This window comes from Haemaphysalis longicornis, unplaced genomic scaffold (assembly GCF_048455015.1).
Source record: "Haemaphysalis longicornis isolate Haplotype H1 unplaced genomic scaffold, Haemaphysalis longicornis Haplotype H1 scaffold_10, whole genome shotgun sequence".
NCBI classification, from domain to species: Eukaryota; Metazoa; Arthropoda; class Arachnida; order Ixodida; family Ixodidae; genus Haemaphysalis; species Haemaphysalis longicornis.
This window is the reverse complement of record NW_027526204.1, coordinates 143,912,688-143,935,512: the sequence shown is the minus strand read 5'-3', so window position 1 is coordinate 143,935,512 and position 22,825 is coordinate 143,912,688. Positions and strand designations below refer to the sequence as shown.

At 47.2% G+C, this 22,825-nt stretch overlaps 1 protein-coding gene across 2 annotated transcripts; it reads right to left on the bottom strand.

Annotated features, from left to right (window-relative positions):
* Positions 1-270: 270 nt before the first annotated feature.
* LOC144159555 (uncharacterized) lies at positions 271-10,976 on the bottom strand. Of its 2 annotated transcripts, none has more exons than XM_077691121.1 (2): positions 10,506-10,976; positions 271-2,235 (listed from the first exon to the last, which is right to left on the bottom strand). In XM_077691121.1, the coding sequence occupies exons 1-2, from the start codon at positions 10,779-10,781 to the stop codon at positions 973-975; spliced, it is 1,539 nt and encodes a 512-aa protein (XP_077547247.1). In that variant the 5' UTR covers positions 10,782-10,976; the 3' UTR covers positions 271-972. The 2 variants fall into 2 exon arrangements, with proteins under 2 accessions (XP_077547247.1, XP_077547246.1); XM_077691120.1 differs by having other exon boundaries at positions 10,491-10,968.
* Positions 10,977-22,825: the final 11,849 nt, after the last annotated feature.

The following is a 22,825-nucleotide window of genomic DNA, read 5'->3' as shown; positions in this document are numbered from 1 at the left end:
TGGTAAAGCAGTATCATCCTACCCGTGCACATGTATGACCAGTATTCACACTCCTTTGAAGGGTTGATTTGATTAATCGTACACGCGGGCGTTTTTGCTTTTCGCCTCCATCAGAAAAGCGGCCGCCGCGTCCGGGAATCGAACCCGCGTCCTCATGCTCAGCAGCACACCGCCTTATCCAGAGAGAGAGAGAGAGAGAGAGAGAGAGAGAGAGAGAGAGAGAGAGAGAGAGAGAGAGAGAGAGAGAGAGAGAGAGAGAGAGAGAGAGAGAGAGAGTGAGAAACATCTTTATTTGGGCTTCTATAAAGGCTTCTGCGTTGCAGGGGGTGGGGGCCCTGCTGTTACCAGTCGCCCCTAAGGATTGCTTCAATGTGTTGGAGGAGGGCCTCCCAGGGCTCCTCTTCTGTCAGTCGTAATGAGGGGGCGGTCAATTGTCTGACTGAGGGTGGGTGCCGGCCGGTGCTTTGCGTGCGCTTGCGGAGAGCGAGTTTGAGTTGTTTTTGGGGTCCTCCGGTATGTCGAGCCACACTTCCCAAGTGCCAGGAGAAGGGGAAAGGGAGTCTGTGTAATTGTTCCTTGTCTGCATAATCTCTAAGCAGTGCCACATGTAGTGCTGGTTGTTAGGGTACCCGTGACCGCAGCGTGGGCAGCTAGAGTGGCCAGGTTTATTTTCTATGTAGTGGATGAGCTACCGCGGCGGTTTTTGTTTGAAGGGTTAACCTATTAGAGGAGAATAAAATTTTTATCCTAGAAATGAACAAAAAAAAAGAGCTGAGAAATCTTGAGCAGCTCAGATTTTTTGAGGCGCTTCATCGTTTCCTTTGTTTCGAAACAACGGTTTCTTACTTACGTTCAAACTTTATCAGGCCCGAAAGTCCTCTTTACACTCATCGCTTCTGCTTGATCTGTGCTACAAAACCCGCACGAATACCTTGACTCTGTCATGACTCGCATGTTCGAGGCGAAGCGCGCTCAAACGCCTTTGAGGACAAAGTGGAACTGAATCGTGTCGTGGGCCACGTACCCCTCTTTCTCCAGTTTGTTCACTGGCACAGACATGAACTGCGTGTAATGCTGGCTCTTAATGTTGCTGTGATGTTCAAATCCCGCCGGCCGCCAGCCGTTCAAGGGGTTCCCAGAAATGTCACGTTCGCCCTTCGACGGGTGCGCGATTTTCAGCGTGCCCCAGGCAGTTGAGACCGGCCTCCACACTTTGGCTGTAGCCAATGGGGTCCCGGCCCCCTGCAATTTAACGTAGGCAGTCAGGTGCAGCACGTTTTCTTCCAGGGTCTCCAGAAACAGCAGAACACGAAACCACAACTGCTGGCTGTACCACACTGTGCAGGTAGCGTAGACGTGTTGGTCGGTTTCCGCCGCTCTTGTCTTGAAGCTCTGCCAGCCGGTAAACTCGAGCCGGTGCTCAGAGCGCCCGGTGCATTTCCTCTCAACTTGCGTGATAAAAGAAGCAACTTCTTTCGCCGGCTGTGAATCTAGCAGAGGGCCCATCGGACGCCGTGAAGTGTCGCGACCGCCGACTTTGGCACCAGAAACCTCCACGCTGCATGACCGCGTTCCTGAAACCATGTTTAAACTAGCGGCTGACTCTTTACATTTTCGTTTTTGCGCTTCCGATTGGTCGAGGACGACTGCCGCATCCGTTTGCGTTCTCATGGTGCGCGTCGAGAATCTCGTTGATGTAAAGGCGTCCTTTGTCTTAGTCCGGGAGGAGCCAGCCCCCTCCCGCAAAGAGTTTCGCCAAGAAGTCAGTTCACTTTGAGCCTGGAGCAACTGTTGGCATAGCTCAGCTCCGTCTTTTCTCGACGTTCCAACAAGCTCCAGCGTCGTCGCTTCGAGGGAACGAATGTTTTCCGTGAGCTCGTTCACTTTCGTTTCCAGAACCGAAACCACGTTTGACCCGTTTGTAGTTAACAGAATCTTCAGCTCGGCGAGGGCATCTTTGAAATCTTTGAGGGCATCTTTGGCGAGGGCACCTTCGAGGTTAAGCGGGCGCTGTTCGCGCGATGACACAGAATCACCCTGGGTGGTTCTAGTGACAGGTTCGGAGTTACCGGTGCAACCGCGCCTGAGGTGGTCTGCAATGTCGGACTGTACAACTCGTGCCTGGCATCGGCCACAGATGGCCTCGTGGAAGGTGCAGTCACGTTCGAAATGCTCCAGGACGCCAGCCAGGGTGCCCGTCATTTCGCAGCCATGAAGACTGTTCCAGCAAGCCACCTTCGGCACATAGGGCAAAAGAGAAAAGAGAAAGGAACGTAATTTTTATTTGTAAGTTATTTTAAGTTTATTGCACTAATTCGGTTGAGAGACGATACACGCGTGGGTGCCTGCAATATACCGGCTTACCTGCGGCGCTGCAACTTTCAAGTGGTGAATATTTTCAAACTCTGCAATTAGCAATTTAGGTGTGGCAACGGTAGCAGTTATATACTGCGGTGTACTTCTCCTCAGTGAGGCGAATTAGTTGGCAGGAATGCATTAAATGGAACTTCAATTTGTTGTTCTCCTATTCGATCCTGTTTTGCCAGCTATTTTCTTAGTGTCTTCGGTTTCTGATGACTGCCAAGCTCTGTCACTCAAGCCCTATGTGGCTTTGGCAGACCAGACTTCTTGTCCTCTTTCAAAAACGATATACACCACCTCGACATCATCACTTAAAACTCCTTTAATATGGTGCTGTGAATTTACCCAGCGTAAGGCCCCTAAAACTAACGCAGCCTTCCCCGCGGGGAGGCGCCTGCTCGCCGCGGGCGCGTTTGTCGTCTGCTTTAGCGACTGCTTTGTCGTCTGCTTTAGCGACGATTGTTTTTGGCCTATTTTTACACACCTTCGCGTCCATTGCGCGCTGCCATCGCACGGCTTGATTAACTTGTTCGACAGCCCCTCCTGGGTAACCCGGATCCCACGGAATTAAGCGGTCGTACGACGAAGATACCTTAAGCATTGGTTTGCAGGCCGGGAAAACAAAATGTAGAGACCACATACAGACATCTGGCCTCTAGAGAAATGCTAGCTTTTGCGCACTGCTTGCAACGAATGGGACTCCGTTTTCTAAATTGGTGAATACCAATTCGGTTGCGTTTTAGCAGGTATTACAAAAGGCGAAAAGAGCAACTGGTTCTGATAAATAGTGATTATAAAAGTTCCCTCAGCTTTCTCGCAATTCTCAACCTTACTTAACTAACTAGTTTAATCGGCATAAATGGGAATCACTAAGCTCAAATGACGAATTGTTTCAGTGTCTGCGCTTGTGTGCCGCGGTGGTGTTGCCCCGAGCTAGCAAATCAGGATGGTTAGGTTTCGCTGTCTCACCCTTCGAAAGGCGCTCCTACCTTTTTCCTCCTGCCGACGCACAGCCGGGCTACAGCGGCGGCGTCCGCCGCTGTAGCGCGGGCGTGGCCGACGCTACTGCGTTCGACTGGGACGCCGTCCCCGCGAATTCCAGGTCCGGCTGGCAGAATCACTGGTTTCACATAGAGCCACGTGTGTGAATTCAAATGATGACGCATGCGCAATTGTTGTGGGTACCATTTAAAGCTTTGCTTTCCGATCACCTTCACAGCGTGGATTGCAGCCAATTTTTTTCGCAATCAAGGCGTGTCAGTGTCAAGTCGCATAAAAGAGGTAAAGTATACCAGGGTGGTAGCCTGTCGCGTCTTCGAACAATTTCAGTTAAACTGGCTAGCATAGTCAGTTCTTAGCATTTTTCTTCAAAACGGAGAATCAATAGTGCGATTGCTTGAGATTTGCTGATAAACAGTGTCCTAGATTGGAATTTTATAACTATATATGGGGTAACAGAGATGTTTTGGGAGTCAACGGATCTTTAGTATGTACGGGAATGTCAGCATAGTTCTTCTGTTTGCAAGTAACAGTTATTTGCCTTTAACGTAAAGATTGTTTGCGGGTGATGTCCAGCACGCTCCAGACGCGAGACGCAAACCTAAGTTATGGAGTGGGCCCGGTCGTTTAAAGTAGGCCTGCCTCACTGAGCCATTACAACCATAGTCCTTGCAGGAGCGTACAGCAGAGCGTTAAATTTGTAAAACGCAATCCCTGTTGGAAACCCAATGTCTGCGTGACAGAACTTTAGGTATGTTTAGAGCTCGGGATGTTTTCTTTTTCAAGATGTTGATGTGAGGCAGGAAAGTGAGTTTTTTTCCAAATGTTATGCCGAGAAATCTGTGTTCGTTTTGTATGGGCAAATTGATTTCCTTTAGGAGTAGGGTGGGGTCGGTCTGTAAACCTCGTTTCAGTGAGAAAAGAATAGCCACTGTTTTGTGCGGTGAAAACTGAAAAACATTTCTGTCTGTCCATGTTGTTAGTCTGTTTAGAGTAAACTGCACTTGTCTATCACATGTCGCTACATTGGAGGACATACAAGGTATTTTAAGTTCATCAACATTGAGCGAATGCATAATCGACTTTGGAATTATTTTTGATATGGAGTTCATTTTATGACAAAAAGTGTTGCGCTTAGAATGGAGCCCTGAGGCACCCCATTCTCCTGTACAAGGAAACTCGAGCGGGTTAAACCTAGGCGCATTTGAAATGAACGGTTTGCCATGAAGTCATTCAAGCAGTTCAGCATTCTTCCACGGATGCCTAGTTCTACTAAATCGCGCATGATGTCAAGCCTCCATGTGGTCGTAACCCAGTATATCTGACTGTTCTTCTCTGCTTGTGCGTACGTCCGGTGCTGTTAAAAGGGCAAGTGTGTCGGGGGGCGTATTCCCAAACCATATTCCGTAGGGGCCCAGGCCGACCACACCCCCATCAAACAGCGACGTCACAGCGTGACGTCACTTTCTCTTCGAGCGCGACTTCATGCGACGTAGTTTTTTTTTTTTTTTTCGTTTTGGGCGGCGGCCAAAGCTGGGGCTGCGGCGCTGGGGAGCTGACGCACATTTAGTAGAAGTTAAAGGCCCAACCACATGCAGCGTACTTTCGCCGTTTTCTCGCGTGGCGATGCGAGCTGCAACGCGCGAGCAACGCCGAATGCCGTGGCCGAACGTCTACGCTCGCCACGCTCGCCAGATATCGGCGTCGACACAGCGCGAGAAAGGAGCGGGAAGCGGGCCCTCTGGCGCCATCAGGGGTATACGAATGCAACCGGTGCAACTTCTCGATCGCGATTGAAGCGTGCCGTGTAGCAGCGGGAGTATTCGCCGCGAGCTCGACATGTAGGTGGCGACAGCGTCGCGCTGCTAGTGTGGATGCTCCGCTGAGCGGCCCGTAAGAATGCACACTGTGGGCGCGCTTCGTGCCTTTTTCTCGCCGTATGTGCGCACGACAGGTGCAAACAAGAGTGGTATGCTGTAGTTCGGTTACTCAACGTTCAATGTACAGCATGGAAGCGGCAGTCAGTTTTCATTATTACGCAAAAAAAAAAAAAAGTGACGACTCATCGGGAATCTCAGAATGGCCGTAATTGTGACAATGAAATTGTACGCTGTGGCTCGTAGCAAGCTCGATCTTTCCAGACTATGGCTTTGAGCCTTCAATAAAAGCATAAATAGAAACAAATCAGGAAGCCTCGATCTCTGAAATTCAGTTTACAACTGCAATCTCAATCGCTTTCACTGGTAGCATGACGCATTCTTGCATTTGTGGGATGCCCTGAAAAGGTAACACTACTTAACTGCCCCGAAATTCTTTCTGAGAGCTTACGATATTTTTTGTGTGTTCAAAAGGCAACATAAAATTACTGAATTTTGATCAGCGACGAGATATAAATGTAACCGCTCTAACGGGTCTTTGAAATGAAATTTTAACTACTCTGAAGGAAGGTTTGATGAATAACGGTTTCGGTTCACTTATTTACGGATTTCGTCGATAGTGAGCTTGCGAATTGAATTATCAATGCACGCAGTACAGTCAACATCTCATGTTAGGTTTTCGCAAAGTGACAAGCAGGTTTACAGTGTTCAAACCAAGCTTGTGGGACCTCACAGTGAGCACAAATGTTCTGTTACGGCTGCTATGTTGACTATTTGAGGTCCTTTTAAAATCCGACGGGTGCCTGCAACAGCAAGATGTGTTTGCATTCTTGCGTATAAGGTCGCTTACGAACCCTAAAGATGGCAATAAATGAAGTTGCGCTGTTGCAGATATATAGTAAAACATTTCCAGCGCAACGGATTCCCGGTAACTACATTGTTTTGTAAACTGAATATCGCCTTTGTCTTGGCATTTAATTCTTGAGGATAGGTTAAAAAATGAAATTCTGTGCATTTAGTTTTTTTTTTCGGGAAAGGGGGGGGGGGGGGGGGGGTCCTGCAAACGTTGCGAGAGCAGCGAGAAGAGAACGCATATGTAACGCGAAAAGCCGAACTATGGTTATCATCGAAACTACACTATAGCCATCGTGTTCTGTAGCGGTGAAAAAGAAGTACGTATTTTCAAAACTGATTAACCCCCCTTTGTTCCGGGATTGTCGAGGAATTGTGGCTCGCCTTTTTCAAAATTGTATTGAAAGCAAGCATTGCGGGAAAAAATTAAAAAAACAAACAGCGAGTCATGGCACACACCCCTCACACATGTGGGCAACAACGTGCATTATATTACGCGTTTTCTCCTCTTTTTTTAAACTTAGGTCCACCTTAAGAGGTTAAGACGTGACCATATAAGACATTTGGTTATGCTGAGTGAGACACGTTTGTGGACAAGGTTGGACACGTTTCTAGACAAATGCCACATGACAGACGCAAACTCACAACTGCTTCATGTTACCGAAAAATCCCCCCTAAATACTCTTGCGCATTCATAGAAACGTATTTTAAATAATACGTAAAATTAGCAATTCGATACAGTTGAATAAATGTTTATTCCTCCTCCTCAATACAAACAACGACTGTCCAAAAATGGTATTTATTTTAGAAAAGTACGGGAAGGACACGATCACACAGGCGCTTCCGGTGTAAAATACGTGCCGGGTAATGCATGGGCGATAGCGCACGGGTCGTGTGCATTATGAATGTTTTTTTTTTGTTTCTTCTTTCTATAAGGACACAGCGCAATTTTACCAGGGTGTGGAGTTTGCACGCGTATGCACAGGTCTTGTCGCTTCTTACCCGTTTCGCGTACTAAACTTTTATCCTTTAAATAATCACCACGCCACCTTCAAAAAGCACCCTTCGACGTTCCCGAAACGGCAGACGACTGCACTCAACAATAAGAAAAGTGCAATGTGTGGAAGCAATGTTTATAACACGTTTCACACTCAAGCGGTGACCAGGGCGAAGATGTTTCGTGGAATTAAACCAGCGCATCAACCCGCAACGGCCGCTGATTATTGCGTTTCTAGAGGAAATGCGCAAGCGGAGATAACTATGTCGTTGCTTACTGCCAAACGAGCACACATATTGGTTGTTTTGTCGTGTGCAGCAAGCGTCTTGCGCCGCACGCAACGTGAAAAAGCAGACGACGCGAGAGCGCCATCCACACTAGGAGCGGTTCGTCCCGCCGCCGCCAGGGGCCGACTGTGTTCGCGCTCGGGGCGAAACTAGAATACAAACTCGATCGTGATTCAATTCAATCGCGATTGAAAAATCCTCCCTGACTGTTCTGTGATTGAAAGTGCCCGTGTCTGCGCGTTGCCGCCGAACGACGCTCGCGCGACGCGTGATTTCGCGTCCATATAGTTTAACCTTTAGCACTCTCGTTAAAGTAAAGACAACAATTTGTTTTGGTGTTTTGTGGTCGCGCTGCTTCGCGGCGGTCGATGGTTTCGCTCCGTGCGCGAGCATGACGTACGCGCTGGGAAGCTTCAAGCACGAAGTATACCTTTGCATACCTGTTCTCGCTTTCCACACTCTCTTGCGAGCCTGCAGACGCTCGTCTTCCATCCAGTTCCTAGTTAAGCTAGCGCTGGGCGCGTTGCTCTAAGTGCTCGACTTTCTGGCCGCGTTGCTCTAAGTGCGCGCGCAGGCGGACGCTTTTTCAAGTACATGTGGTTCCTGAAAGCGAACACTCTCGATCATTACAGTAAAGACGAAAATGTTTTTTTGATCTTGGGTGGTCTTTTGGATTCCGTACCGAAGCGCAGAACGTTTGCTCCGAATACGGTCGAAGCACACACGTACGTCGGTCGTTCATCTGCTGTTAACATCAGCGAGCGTGTTGATCCGTTTTTATAATTGTGTCATTACCGTCAAATCTGAACAAAGTAAGATAGGATGATGAACGAAGACGCACTTAGCACAACTTTACTTGCTACTTGATTTAACCTTGATGTTATGTACCGACTGCAGCTTCATGGTATATTCAAAGTGTGAGCAAAGCAAATTTCGTGGCTGCCTTGATACTGAGGGTACCGTCGAACGTCACTTGTAGGTTAAACGGCAAGGCATTCTGGCCCCCTTTGTTTAGCTTGAAAAATAAAAGAAAAGCCAATGAAACCCTCCCTCAAAAAAAAAAAAAAAAAAAAGAAAAGAAAAGAAACGAGGTTTCGCCAAGATTCGAACCATGGACTTTTTCAAAATAAAACGCCAGCACACAAGTGCGCAACCGCTCGACCACGCCAAAAGAAGACGCGGGCTCCAAGAATTCGGTACCCTAACAGAGGCTGCCAACGAATATTGTCGAGTGATTTGCTTGGGTCATGTTTGAGAAATTTGAGCCGTGGTAACCCTTGTTTCTTACGCACCCATCTTGGATCCGAGGGCAGTTATGCTATTACTACAAGCGATGCAACCACAGCCCCCTTATTTGAGTCAAGGTAAGCTATCGCAAAACCTCGGTCTTCCCTACGGAAGCCGGTAGCAACGAATGGAATGGCATGCGCCGCTACCATTCTGGCGTTGATAAGGCTTGGTCGTCACGCACCAATCTTGCAGCCAAGCCCCATCATGCTAATACTACAACCCTTATTTAACTTTAAAAAAAAGCTATCGCAAATACCCGATCTCCCCGATGAATACCAAAAAGGCAGAAATGAATGAGCGCTTTCGAACAGAAATAGCTTGCAATTTGTCTCGAGGCAGCCGATAACTGCAAGTTAAAAAGAAATTGATTCTCTTCTGCTGAAAGAAATGACCCCAAACCACGAGGACGTGAAACCCGACCGCCGCTGCCAGCTTTCCGTTGCTTTCTCGCGCTGCGTCGGCGGATATCTGGCGAGCGTTGACATAAGCGTTGCTCGCGCGTCAGCTCGCGTCGCCACGCGAGGAAACGTCGAAAGTACGCGGCATGTGGTTGGGCCCTTAACTTCTACTAAATGTGCGTCAGCTCCCCAGCGCCTCAGCCCTAAAGTCCCTTCATCAGCTTTAGCTCGTTCGAGGGACTTTACTCAGCCCCAGCCTCGCGCACGAAGCGAAACCATCGGCCGCCGCACAAAACGAAAAAAAAAAAAAAAAAAAAAAAAAAAGAAAAACCCACGTCGCATGAAGTCACGCACGGCGAGAACGTGACGTCACGCTGTGACGTCGCCGTTTGAAGGGGGTGTGGCCGGCCTGGGCCCCTACGGGATATGCTTTTATGGTTTAGGAATACGCTGTCGGGGGAGTACGTCCCGTTTAGCTTACGAACTTGCTCCCATATTTTCTTTGATGTTACTGAGCTTTTTATGGACGAAACAAAAGTTTTCTACGAGACTCTCGGTTTTGAGGCGGATTTACCTTCTAACATTTATGAGATTTTCCTGCGTTGGGTGCCTTCGAAAGGCTCCCCATGCTTTATTTTGCAGCTTTTTTGCCTCCTTACATTATTGTGTCCACCAGACTTCGTAGTTTTGCCTTACCAGTCCCGCGGACTGTAGAATAACTACGCGCGCAGCATTAACGATGCAGGATGTAAACAGTTCGCTCACTTCGTCAATACTAAGAGTGTCCGAAAAAAAACATTGTCTAAATTTGCTTCTAAAGTAAAAAAGTCCCCAGTCGGCAGACTGAAGTTCCCACCTGCGCGGTTTCGTTGGGATAATTGTTGGTGATGAAGTTACGTTCATGAGCACAGGTGATGAATCGCTGGAAGCAAAGGGCGAACTAAAAGACACATCTATACAGCTCATCTTTCCTGAGCTCGGAGAGCAGCATTTAGTTTTACTGCTGTTATGAAGGCCGAAGTTAATTGATAATGTAAAATCCCTCTAAAATCTGGCCACGTGCATCAGTCTTTTCACTCCCACAGAAAGAGGAGTGGGCATTAAAATCGCCAACTATTAAAAACGGCTCTGGCAGTTGGTTTAGTAGGTCTTCTAAATCTTGCAGCGTTATTGTGAGGTGTGGTTTGAGGTACAAGCAGCACACTGAGATTGTTTTGGACGCTACTAATGTGGCATCCACTGCTCCTCACCTATCTCGTGTGCTCGCGCTGCGATACCATTTCGGGCAATTATGGCAATGCCACCAGAGAGCCGACCTGTTCGTCTGCTCTCGGTCGCAACAAAATACCTGGTATCCTGGTAAACCGTCGCTGTCGTCGTGACAGTGCAAAAAGACATATGGCCGTCATTATAATCCTGCTGTCCGTACCTCCATTTTCATCACCTTGTCAGGCGAGAGCGAGATGTCGTGACAGTCCTCGACGTCGAAGTGCACTCCGTCCAACGGACAGCTGACGCCTCGGCAAGAAGCGCCATCGAAGCAGACATCCCAGCAGGACTTACACACGGTGTGGGAACACGGCAGCAGAAACAGGCGCGTCGGGATGAGACGGCATACGCTGCAAACCCTCGCCGGAGGCACGACACTTCGAAAGTTGGTCGCTCGGAAGTTTACGCCAGTCGGAAGACCAGAGACGCGGTACCAGTTGCCGTCCGGCATTTCCACTACGATTGGCGGTGCAGTTAACGTCCACGCGTGGCTTCAACCATATGGTAAACGGCTCAATGGCGGAAGCGACGCCCGATTCCCGTTCCAAGTATGCGCTCCTCCCAGAAACGTTCGGTGATAAGCTGCAGTGATTATTCATTGCTGACGCTCTGTTGACGTCCACAATGTACGATTGACCAACGGACAACTGAAGCCAGCATCACAATCTAGGCTACGATAACAGATAAGGGCCCCATTTTCGTGTCCCCTCTGTCTTACCCCTTCACAATGCTAAAGCGATAAGGTTGGCGAATAGCCCAAGTGGGAATTCTGAAAGCAATATCGGCCCCTGGAGACAAGCGATCGATTGCACTTGCGAAGCGACGTAGTCACGATCTATGTTACTGCTGCTGCGGTAATTAGGCGGGCATAAAAGGCGGAAAAATATCTACAAAATTTTAATGTTAGCAACTACCAGAAGTTAGATAAAACTGCTAGAATACAACTTCGCAATTACGATCATAACACATCTGGGTGCTGAGCGGTAAACGGTCGTCGAAAGCAACAAAAGCGTTTGTGTTCACCGAAAGATTTTGCGGCTACAGGGGCAGTTTTTTTTATAGAAGATGAAAACCAGAACGAGCATTAGGATGATATCGGAACACGTTTAAAGGCTACACTAACGATTCGATACCGTTTTGTTTGAAGTGAAAGACCACAAGCTCCAGAGCATATTCTGTGTGCACAAGTTGAGATCGATGATTTGTTCAGAAATGAACAATTTATGTATTTGATCCTCATGACAAAGCGATTAACAGAGGGTGTATAGTTACGTAATACAATAACAGCAAAATAAATTAGATCGATGATTTGTTCAGAAATAAACAATTTGTTTTTTTTATCCTCATGACAAAGCGATTAACAGAGGGTGCATAGTTACGTAATACAATAACAGCAAAATAAATTAGTTCGGCTACCGGCTTTCGTTAAGGCTGCAGGTCATTTCTTGTTTTCTTCAAGATTCTTGCTAAAAGGAAACCCTACCAAGAAAGCCCAGCGAACGCCCAGTAAACCAACCAAAGGCACAAAGGCGAAGGTGCACAAATACAGTGAACACCCAAGTGACCGTAAAACAATTGTCAGATCACAAGAGGCCACCCGCCAAAAAAAAATGGCAACATGTCCTTGTTAGAGGTGTGCGCCTCGACTACTTCACGAATAGTGTTTGCTATTTTATTCGCAGCGCAGTTTTACCGGTCGAAGTATTGGTTGTTTTGGAATATTTTTCGGTATGTTTTTGTTCTTGTTGCGGAGGAAGTTCCTCGTTTTCCATTGCTTGCGGCTCTTCTAGTCATCTTGGCAGTTCTGGGCAGGCTTGAAGAAAGGGTAGCTACGATTGAGGCCAAGCACGATCGCTTGGCGGCTATAGGATCAACGCCCTAGAAGTCAAACAGAAACACGGAACATTAAAGAAGGAACAAGCAGAACGACCGAAGGAAGCAATTGCTATGAGAATGGGACGCTTAGACACCAACCAGAAAGATGAAGCCGAAACAACGCAACAAATCTAATCGCACACGGGTCGTCGACGAGGTGACCGTTATATGTCAGTGGAACTACCGAAGCATAAAAGCCAAGGAAAGGGAGCTTATCCTTTACATAGGGAGCCAGGACGCACACCGACAACCCCTAGTCATAGCGCTACAAGAGACCTAAGCCTTGCATGCCGGGGTACAGTACGCATACCGACCCGACCGAAAAGAGCACCGCCGTCCTCGTGCGTAATACGGTCGCTGCGACGCAACACGTCACGGCGCAGCACGGCTGCGACCACACGCTGGTCGAGCTGCACGCGAGAGACATTGGGCGCGCCAAGAACGTATTCATACTAAACGTTTAATGAAGACCGGGAGCCGAGCACCAATACGATTTCGATGCCATACTGAAGGACGCGATGGGGCTAGCAAAAGGCCGCACGCCCCTGGTTATGGGCGACTTTAACGGGCCTCGCCTCATATTGGGCTATAAAATTGCACCCAAGAGAGGCAAGGCTCTTGTCCAAACCATGGGAAAGCACGAGCTGTACCTCATCAACGAGCCGGGAATCTCGACCCTAACGGGTAACAGCGTGATCCGACCCCCAGTAACAGCGACACGACCCCCGATCTCGCGTGGTCCTCAGGGCCGCTAGAGACGAGGTGGAAGTGCGACGACGCCGACCTCGGCTCGGATCACAAAATCATCAGGATAGATGTCCTCGGGCCTCAGTATAAGGCGGTGTACGAGAAGGCGGGGATAACGGATTGGGATAAGATGAGAAAGCACACGAGTGAGAGGGAGCAGGAAGAAGATGCCGACCCATTTGCGGAATCCTACGGAGACTGCGCCAGACGAAAGCAGGCCACGCTCCAAAAGTACACGCAAGAGATCACCACGACGGTGGACACGCCTTTCGTGGACGCCAGGCTCTCCAACCTGTGGGCGTTGCGCCATTCGCTCACTCGCAGGTGGAAGCGCCAGCGACGTCACAGGAAACTGGCTAGGGGCATCGCCCTACTCAACAAAGAGATAGAGGCGTAGGCGGCCAAACTGTGCAGGGAAAACTAGCATAAAATGCGCGAAGGTCTACAAGGGCGATTGTCGGCGCGCAAGACCTGGAAATTGTTGCGTCACCTCATCAATCCCGCATATAGCAAGTCGACCACGAATCGGAACCTGACCAAAGTCATCAATAATTACGACGGGGATAGCGCCGAACTGCTCAGAGACCTCCAAAAACGTTACCTCCAGATCGAAAAGGGCCGGTATCTGCCACCACAAGTGTACGAGGGGACCCCTAACGAGGAGCTGGACAGACCCTTCGCCATCTCCGAGCTATGGGCCGCCATCGACGAAAGCAACAGAAAAAGCGCGCCCGGGGCGGACGACATCACCTATAAGCTACTCTTCAACATGTATGGCAGAACGGCCAACGAGCTGCTGCAACACATCAACGAGGCGTGGGAAACGTAGCGACGACCGCAAGAATGGAAGACGGCCAAGGTCCGCTTCAAGCCGAAGCCGGGCAAACCACCGTCGATCGAGAACCTGCGACCCATATCGCTCACGTCCTGAGTGGGCAAGGTCATGGAGAGGAAGGTGTTGCAGAGGCTGCAGAGACACCTCGAGAAAACAGGACAGATGCCGGCGACCATGTTCGGTTTCCGCAAACATCTCGGTACGCAGGACGTCATGGTTCTGTTGCACGAACTCGTCATCAAACAAGCAACCATATCGAGCCCTAGAGCCATCCTGGCCCTCGACCTCAAGGGGCCGTTCGACAACGTCGCCCACGCCAGCGTCCTGCGTAACCTGAACGGGACCGGCTGCGGCGCCAGAGCTTTCCACTACGTCCGCAACTTCCTCGAGGACAGAGCGGCCGTTCCGACGGCGAAGACGGACCCGATAACGCTAGGAGAACGCGGAACACCCCAGGGGTCCGTAACATCGCCCCTGTTGTTCAACCCGGCACTGCTACCCCTGCCTAAACTGATGGAACGCATTGACGGGTTAGGCCACGCTTTTTACGCCGACGATATCACCGTCTGGATGAACAGGGCCGGATCGGAGGGGTGGATGGAAGAAACATTGCAGCGCGCAGCGACGACGGTCCACGAGTACGACAAGTCGTGCGGCCTGAGCTGCGCCCCCCAAAAGTCCGAGCTCTTAGTAGTCCAGCTGGGCGTCGGCAAGAGGAGTGCACATGCATGCGGCCTGACGATCGAGATCGACGGCATCCAGGTCGAACCTACTCAACAGTGTCGGATCCTGGGGCTGTTGCTCCACAGCGACGGCAAGGCGGACGCGGCCGTGGACAAGATATGACTAACGTCGGAGCAGGTCCTCGGCATGCTCCGCCGCGTAGAAAAAAGAATCGGGCATCAAGGATAATGACGCGCTGCGCCTGGTTCCAGTCTTCGTGATTACAAGAACCACTTACTCGGCTTCATACCTTAACCTACCGGAACACAGAAGACAAAATTAGACGTCATCTTGAGAAAAGCCACGAAGCAAGCCCTTGGACTACCCGCGTACACGTCGAACAAACGGCTGTACGAGATGGGGGTCCACAACACCGTGGACGAGCTCGTGGAGGCGCATCTCGCGCTCTCTCTAACCAGAGGGTGCGTCTCAGCGGGTTCGAACACGGGAGGAGGATATTGGAAAAGATCGGATGGAGGCCTGAACCGGTGCAAACGTCCGACTGCGTCCCCGAACGTTGGAGCGACAAGATCAACACAAAACCTCTCCCACGCAACATGGAGCCGGGGGAGGATGACGACAGGAGAAAAGGAGCGCGCCAAGGCTTCGGAAACGCGCTTGGAAGGCAACTCCAACGTCATGTACGTCGACGCCGACCTGTTCAAGGGAAGCGACAAGGCCGCTTTGACCGTAACAAGAGGCAGGCTCGTCGCCGTGGCGTCCACGAGGACAAGGAACGCAACAAACGCTGAAGAGATGGCGATCGCATTGGCACTAATCCAACCCGGGGCAACGCACGTCGTAACAGACAGCAAGAAAGCCTACGCGAACTACCGCGGTGGGTTGATCTCCTCCGAGGCGGCGCGCGTCCTCAAACGACACAAAACACCAGACAATGAGGTAGAACTGATTTGGACCCCCGCGCACTCCTCCCTGTCGGCAACAACATCGCCGACTATTACGCCCGAGACATGCTCCGCCGGGAGGTGGAGGAGGCGGGGGTCGACTCGTTGACACCAATCACTACCTATAAATATATCATTGCAATGTAGAGGGAAAACAGACAAACACTACCCGAGCCTCATCACTCCCTCACCCGCAGGGACCAGACGATAATACGCGGAATACAGGCAGGGTCTCTGGCCCACCCAACACTACTACACAAGATGTATCCGCATCAGTACCCCGAGCTCTGTCCGTTCTGCCAGACTAGCAAAGGAACGTTACAACACGTCATCCTAAAGTGCACCGCACAAAGGCACCAATACCCGACACACCCTCCCCTTCTCCCCTTCCCCTTGATGAGCGATGGGAGATCGTTCGGCTCAGTCCCTCCGCAAACGTCCACGCGAGCCTAGCGGCCCGTGGGCGGGAGTTCCTAGCCCGGTACGGAGCCTGGAACTGAGGCTCCGCTCCCGTCGACGGGTACGCTCACTTTCTCGTATACTAAGGTTTGATCAATCAATCAATCGGTATGTGTTCGAATAGACCATTAGAAGTTGGCTCCACCGCCCAACATGTACTTATTAGCTTCACTGCTCGGCATGCCCCTTGGGTTGGCTTTTCTGCAATACTCCAAAGTTGTGCAAGTAAGCCTCAGACGTGCAAGCCTTGCGCGAACAAGCATACCCCAACTCTGGGGTACGATGTTAGCTGAAGTGAAACGTTGCTCGCGTAAAAAAAATTCTGCAGAAATTCAGAGAATTATCTACTAATGCGTAGTATTCATATGCCGCTTGTCTCGAGAGTGACTTTTTTCCAGCCAAATTTTTGGTTTTTTTCTATAACCTAGCTGTCCGACCAATTATCTCCAATTACGCTATTATAACGATTATGGGTGAAACTTTCGCGAAATATTCAATATTGTAGAAATGGCACGCGTTATACGTTTTTCCATTTTCCGTAATTTTTTAACATTTTTCCTATTTTCTAGTTTTTCAAAATTTCGTCCGACCAATTTTCTCCATTTACGTTATTACAACGATTACATTCGGAACTTTCGCAAAATTTGCATTATTGTGGAAATGCAGGGCGTTACACCGTTTGCCATTTCCATGATTTATTTTATATATATTTTTTTTGTTTTTCAAAATTTCAATCGACCAATTATGTCCATTTACGCTATTATGACGATTACAGGTGGAACTTCCTCGAAATCTGCATTATTGCGGAAATGCCATTCGGTATACGTTTCGAAATTTTCCGTAATATTTTTATACTTTTGTTATTTTTTAATTTTTCAAAATTTCATCTGACCAATTATCTCAGTTCATGTTACTATAAGGATTACATTTGGAACTTTTGCAAAATCTGCATTACTGTGGAAATGCAGGGCGTTACACGATTCACCATTTTCCGAAAGTATTTTATATTTTACTTATTTTTTTGTTTTTCAAAATGTCGTTACACCAATTAGCTCCATTTACGCTATTATAACGATTTCAGGTGGAACTTTCGCGAAGTATGCATTATTGTGGAAATGCAGAGTGTTACACGGTCGTGGCTGTGGGGGTACTCGGAAAAGAATGCCACGCATTAATTTACAAGACGGAACGAGATTTAATATCAGTATGGTGGCGTTAGTGAGGAATCAAGTTGTTACTTGCTAGTCATCATGGAGGAAAGAAAAGCTATGCTCGTAATGCTTGCAGTAAGGTACTGATCACCCAGCCCAGCCTCTAGCATGCCAATACCAAGGGCCTAAATTTTCAATGATGGGGGAGGGAGGATGCAACCACTCAAATAGGCTCCCTCTATTCGCATCAAACAGAGAAACTTGCGTTTCGTCACAGCGACGTATAACAATTCTTTTCCCGCTGTGTAGCCATCGTTCTTAATCTTCTATTTTTATTTTTTCATACGAATTTCTTACCAAGTACTACTATTATATGAACATCAGCTTGTCAGGTCCTGACAAGCTTCCTTTTTTTCGTCGCAACGTTTTACAGCCACAGGATATTTGTATTCTATATACTCAATGCGATTCCCAGTCAGTGTCAACTATCTGTATTGGAAAGTATCGGATTCTATTCACGATCAGTTCATATTCATATTCAATTCGCAGCCCCCCAATTTGATATTTGCACACCTTCTGGGCCAGGTGCGTCCAAATACTTTACTGAAAAACGGTAATTGGAATGTCCGTACATTTGTAAAAATTACTAACAGAAAGCATTTATTTTGCTCAACTTGATAGAAAACAATGTCTTCAAGCATTTTTGCTCGGTTGCAACCAGTTCGTGGTGGGTGTTTGTCATACCATCTCATGGTTGCCCGGCTGAAGCCTTGCCTGTTCACATTTTTTGATGGCGACACCTCAATCCATTCCATGCCAGTTTGCGGACCTATGATTACTTTCAGCAGGTTGCAAATGACACCACAGTTCCGGACGGCTTATTTACCACATCTGTGATAAGTCAACATTCGTGGGCGAATTTGGCACTGACGAAGAACTTCAGGCCTGATCACATAGAATAGCAAAAAGAAATAATGTGTCATCAGCACCTTAGCCCAACATTGCATATAAGTAAAAAAATTTTAAAAAGCAAAAATTTGAAGAGTTAAAAATGAAAGAGAGAGTCATTGTTAATAGGCTGAGAAGTAGAGATCTTCGAAGAGTAGTAATATGCACCCATTTTATGTTAACAGAAATATTACACGCTTTTGTGCCCATCTGTTCAGCGCAAATGAAATCGTTTATTTGCTCACAGGTTGACAAAAGGCACTTAACTTGTAACTCTAATTTTCCTTCCATTTTCTTTGATGGAGTATAATGTCATACCATAACTACAGCAGTGGTGAAATCAAGCAGAAACCAAATATAACATCTGAAATCTGCCGGATATGTATTTTACACTTTTCAAGACACTTGAAAATGAATGCTGGACGAAGGTATGCAGGATCCCAAAATACGGTGTCAAGTCCGTAATATTGTCACCAAAGAAATTATTGAAGTAGAGTCAGAGGCCTACTTTGAATTAAGTAAGCTTAAAACCCCTAGGAAAAGTCCTAGTGAAAGATAGTAGTGAAATCCTTGTTGACATAGGTGGGTGACGAACGATATGCCCATTTTGAAGCAAGGTCTTGGCAGTTAAGATATTGAAAAACAGCCTCAAAAAGTGCTTTTAAACAACCACTTTATTTTAGAAGAAAGAACTGTACAGAATGTATGACACAAAATACAAATATTTAGCATAAATATTCTGTGACTATAAAGCACTGCAGCAGTGTCTTGAAATGCGTCACGATAGTGCCAACATAAATCTTTGGTTGAAAAAATAAGTAACAGGAACCGACTGCCCCACCACGTGGCACATTTTTCAGCAACAACATGCAATATGTCCCTGCATTCTCTTGCTACCGTTTTAAGATAATCAGTAAAGAAACCCCAAAAAGGAGTTTTATATTTGTGTTATAGCAAACCAAACCTTTTTGAAAGACTTCCTTGGTCACTGCAGCAAAGAAGCAGCAAGACTTCCCAGACCTTTCCGTGAAAAACCAGTTCAATGGCCATTTATTAAGAATGCTTTTCGCCCCCAACCTCTCTTAAAAAAAGTATTTTCCAAGACTTAGCGTTTTCATTTTCATCTTCATTTTCAAACATAACCTTCTTATTGAGTACTTTACAAAGATAAAGATACAATTAAATAACACTTAGCGTATGCCAACACCTTGAGGTATTTGAATGACCACTAAGAAAATTGTCATTGAATGTTGCATTTCTGCAGACGAAAAGTAAACGAGAGTGGAATGCAATGAAAGTTTCAATAACCTCATGCAATCCTGACTATTCGAATTTGGATCAATTAGTTTGTAAAAGTAGCAAAAAAGGAAAAAAATCGAATACTCGACCATTCGCTAATAAGTTCAGACACTTCCCGAGAAAAAATTTGTATCTGGCAATGTTCGCACTTTTCATATTTCCCTTTCCCATACGAAACTTGCCAGTGTTTTAGTTGGTTGAAGTTGTGGCTTTCAAATGCACCTGTAAAAAGAACCCACTACTGCTTCTTTTTTTGAGCAGGTTCAAATCAGTTGCAGCCCAAGAACAGGCCGCTTAGTGGCCCTGCATTATACAGTTGAACCTCGATATAACGAACCTCGATTTAACGAAATTCGCGATATAACGAATTTTTTCAAGTTTTCTAACAAAATTTTGCTAAATGCATGTATTTTTGTCTCGATTTTACGAAGTAATTTTGTGCGGCGCTTTCGATTTAACGAAGTCACGGCAAGAAAGGAAGAACGAAATTCCGGTCGAGGCACGTTTTATTTTGCCTCTCAGGCCCTACATTGAAAAAATTCAGTGCTCAAATTGACTCTTGAAGGCTCAAATGAAAGAAAAGCGGTGAAATCTACGGTTAACAACAATTAAAAGCGAAGAACGAAGCTGCACAAACCGCTAGCGGTCATAGACGGTTTAATAGTGCGGCCACTATTTTGACGTCTCCATCGTTGCCTACGCCAGCGCCCTCTATGCTTAGGCTACCGAAACCTATTTCAAGCTTTTTTTTTTCAACGCGTCATTGCTCACGGTGCTGCTGCTCTAGGTTGTGCTCGCTGATAACCAAATTAATATTTTGTTCGTGCATCGTTAGGTGAGTTTTGTAAGCAGCATGAGCACTCCAAGAGAAAGAAAAGTGTTCCGAACAAGAGCCTGAGGAAGCTCGGTGAAACTGACAGCCACCGAAGTGTGATGGATGCCATCGATGTTCTGCGGAGGCACGCAGGTGCTCACGAATGTTAAGACCTTGTTAGCGCTGTCAGCATACGACCGTCACGTAAAGCCCGCCCTGGTCAAGAAACGCCAAGCACTGCTTACGGACTTCTTCACTACGGCTTGAACATCGAGTGCTGGTGGCAATAAATTGCTCTCTTTGAACGTGGTCATCTTCGTTTCACCAACGTTCATTAGACAGCTGCGGTGCGGAGAAATCAGTTTCGTAAGGGCTCAGTGGGCATAAAAGTAATTGCTTAATCGAATTTGGCCGGAAGAATTTTATTTAATGTAAGCTTTCCGCTTTCCGGAGCACGTAAGCGCTGCTCCACACAGTGAAGCGGTCCGCGTGTACTCCGCTGAACTCGCAATCATGGCTTTATCTCGAGTGTTGTGGTTGCATCACGCGCCTATACTGCAGAGCCTTTGTACATGAAAAAAGTCTTTCGAAAGTTTCATAGCAGCCTTGCGCTGTTGGCCCGCCGCGCCTAGGCCCCTAAGCCTACCACAGAATAGACGAAAAGAGGCGTAACTTCGAACGAGTACCTCGGCGGGGTGAAGTTCACGGGACATGGACGCGGGCGCGGGTTCAATTGACTATAACAGCGGCATTTAGTAGTGACCGAAATGAAAAAACAAAAAGTGGAAACCTAGTTTGCTATCATATTTAATGAGGCGTTGCGGAAAAAGCACCGGTTTTACGATGACACATGAACTACCGTCGGCTATCCGAATTCCATTGCCCAAGTGTTGAAACTCTTAATTCACACAATTTTCGCGGCCAGTTTTAGTACAAATTTCGCTTTAATTGGAGAGGTAACTACATAGCAGTTGTTGCCTGGCGAGGGCCAAAGTGTTAAAACCCCAATAACTGGTTAAATGAACTGTAAAATCGAAACCTCGATTTTACGAAATTCTCGATTTAACGAAATTTGCGGCCCCAAGTACGACTTCGTTATATCGAGGTTTAACTGTATCAGTACAGTCTAGCCCACATATAATAGCCCACCCGTGACCATAAGAATATGCGTTATTTCGATGGCGCATAATTGCAAGTACAATGAGCGTAATGCTCTTTGCCGATGGGCTACAAAGGACGGACGGTGTAAAGCTGGCTTTGCGACATGGGTTGAGTTAATGATTCTGAAAATCAGTTCGGTAGAGATTAGCGGCAGCAAATCATCGACTCTGACATGGGAAGCCATGAAAATAATTGAAATTGACTGGGACCATTTTATTTGCGCCACTGAAGATGTTGAAACTTTGAAAGCTTGCACGATTAAGTGGGGTGGGTAAGAGCGGTGCAGAGGGTCAGACGACACCGAAACTTCTGAGCCTGCACCTATAAGCACACCTGTAGCAATGGGCTATATAGAGGACCTAAGAAAACTTGTTTATGCCAAGGGCCTTGGTGAACAGCACAGTGTGGCTTTCAATACACTGCAAACTGCCCTCATTGGGTCTGTGATGAAGAAACAAAAAGCCATTACGAACTTTCTCGCAAAAGAAAAAAAATACTGTGTTTTGACTAGAGAATTTTTTAGCTGTTGTCCATTTGCTATAAACTTTGGGACATAACAAACGGAGGTCACATGACACTCGTTTCGGTAAAAATGGGCTCGACTGTATCTAAAAAAACCCTCTTTCAATCCCCCCGTCATTCAAAGATCACCCTCCTACCCCCACCTAGACAAAGGAAATGAAGTTAGAAAAAAAAATACAGGGATTAAAGGCAATTATTATTATTTATTTGATCTATTTTTTGCAGGACAACTGGCAGCCCTCCCACTCAAGTTGAGGGTGCACGACCCTTGTGAAGGTCAGAGTTCGTAACACCCCTTAAACAGTGAGAGAGACAGAGAAAGGTAGCTTTTATTTAGGCTGAAAATGCCAATCTTGCCACAAAATCAGAAGGAACTAGTGGCAGCGTAGATAAGGTAATACAGTGCAGTGATTTGCTTATTTTTGCGCAGCCGTAAACATAAAGGTGTTTGTGGTGAACCTCTACTGCAAAGTTGCACCGAATTACGTAACTTAAAGCCTGTGAGGTATTGAAGCTGTTCCTGCTAGCTACAAAAAAAAAGATCTAGGCATGGTATTTTTTAAAGACCTGAGTCAAGTCAGTTTGTCAGTTTGACTTACACCCACAGCATCTAGCTGCAGGGGTTGAGACTGTAGAGGAGTGCCAAAATGCAAGGTTTTGCATTGTTTATAACTTTGAATACTTGAAGCTTGAAGTTTCTTCACCCTTCAATCAGTGACAACACACTTTGAATTGGAAGCTAATATCCGCAGACCCCAACTGAAACTGAATGAAAATAAACAGGAACAAGTGGTGTGGCTAAAAGGCTTCTAAGGCTTGTGGGCACTGGCGGATCCAGAGGGGGGGGTCCGGATGTAAATTTTGGAATTGATACCCCCAAGATGATGACCTCTAAGGTCTAGTTGACGATTTTTTTTCTACGTATTTCTTGCATTTCTGGTTTCCCATAATTTCGGTGAATAAAAAAAAAGGCTACTATCTTCCTCCTCCCCCTTATCACTATCATCATCATCACAACCGATAGAAGCTGACCCCCCCTCAGGAAAAACCTCTATC

Excerpts from the sequence above, each read along its gene's own strand:
- LOC144159555 (XM_077691120.1), bottom strand. The coding sequence starts at position 10,781 with ATGCCGGACGGCAACTGGTACCGCGTCTCTGGTCTTCCGACTGGCGTA. Across the intron at positions 2,236-10,490 it reads ACAAGGTGATGAAAATGGAG|GTGGCTTGCTGGAACAGTCT; the intron begins GTACGGACAGCA and ends TATGTGCCGAAG.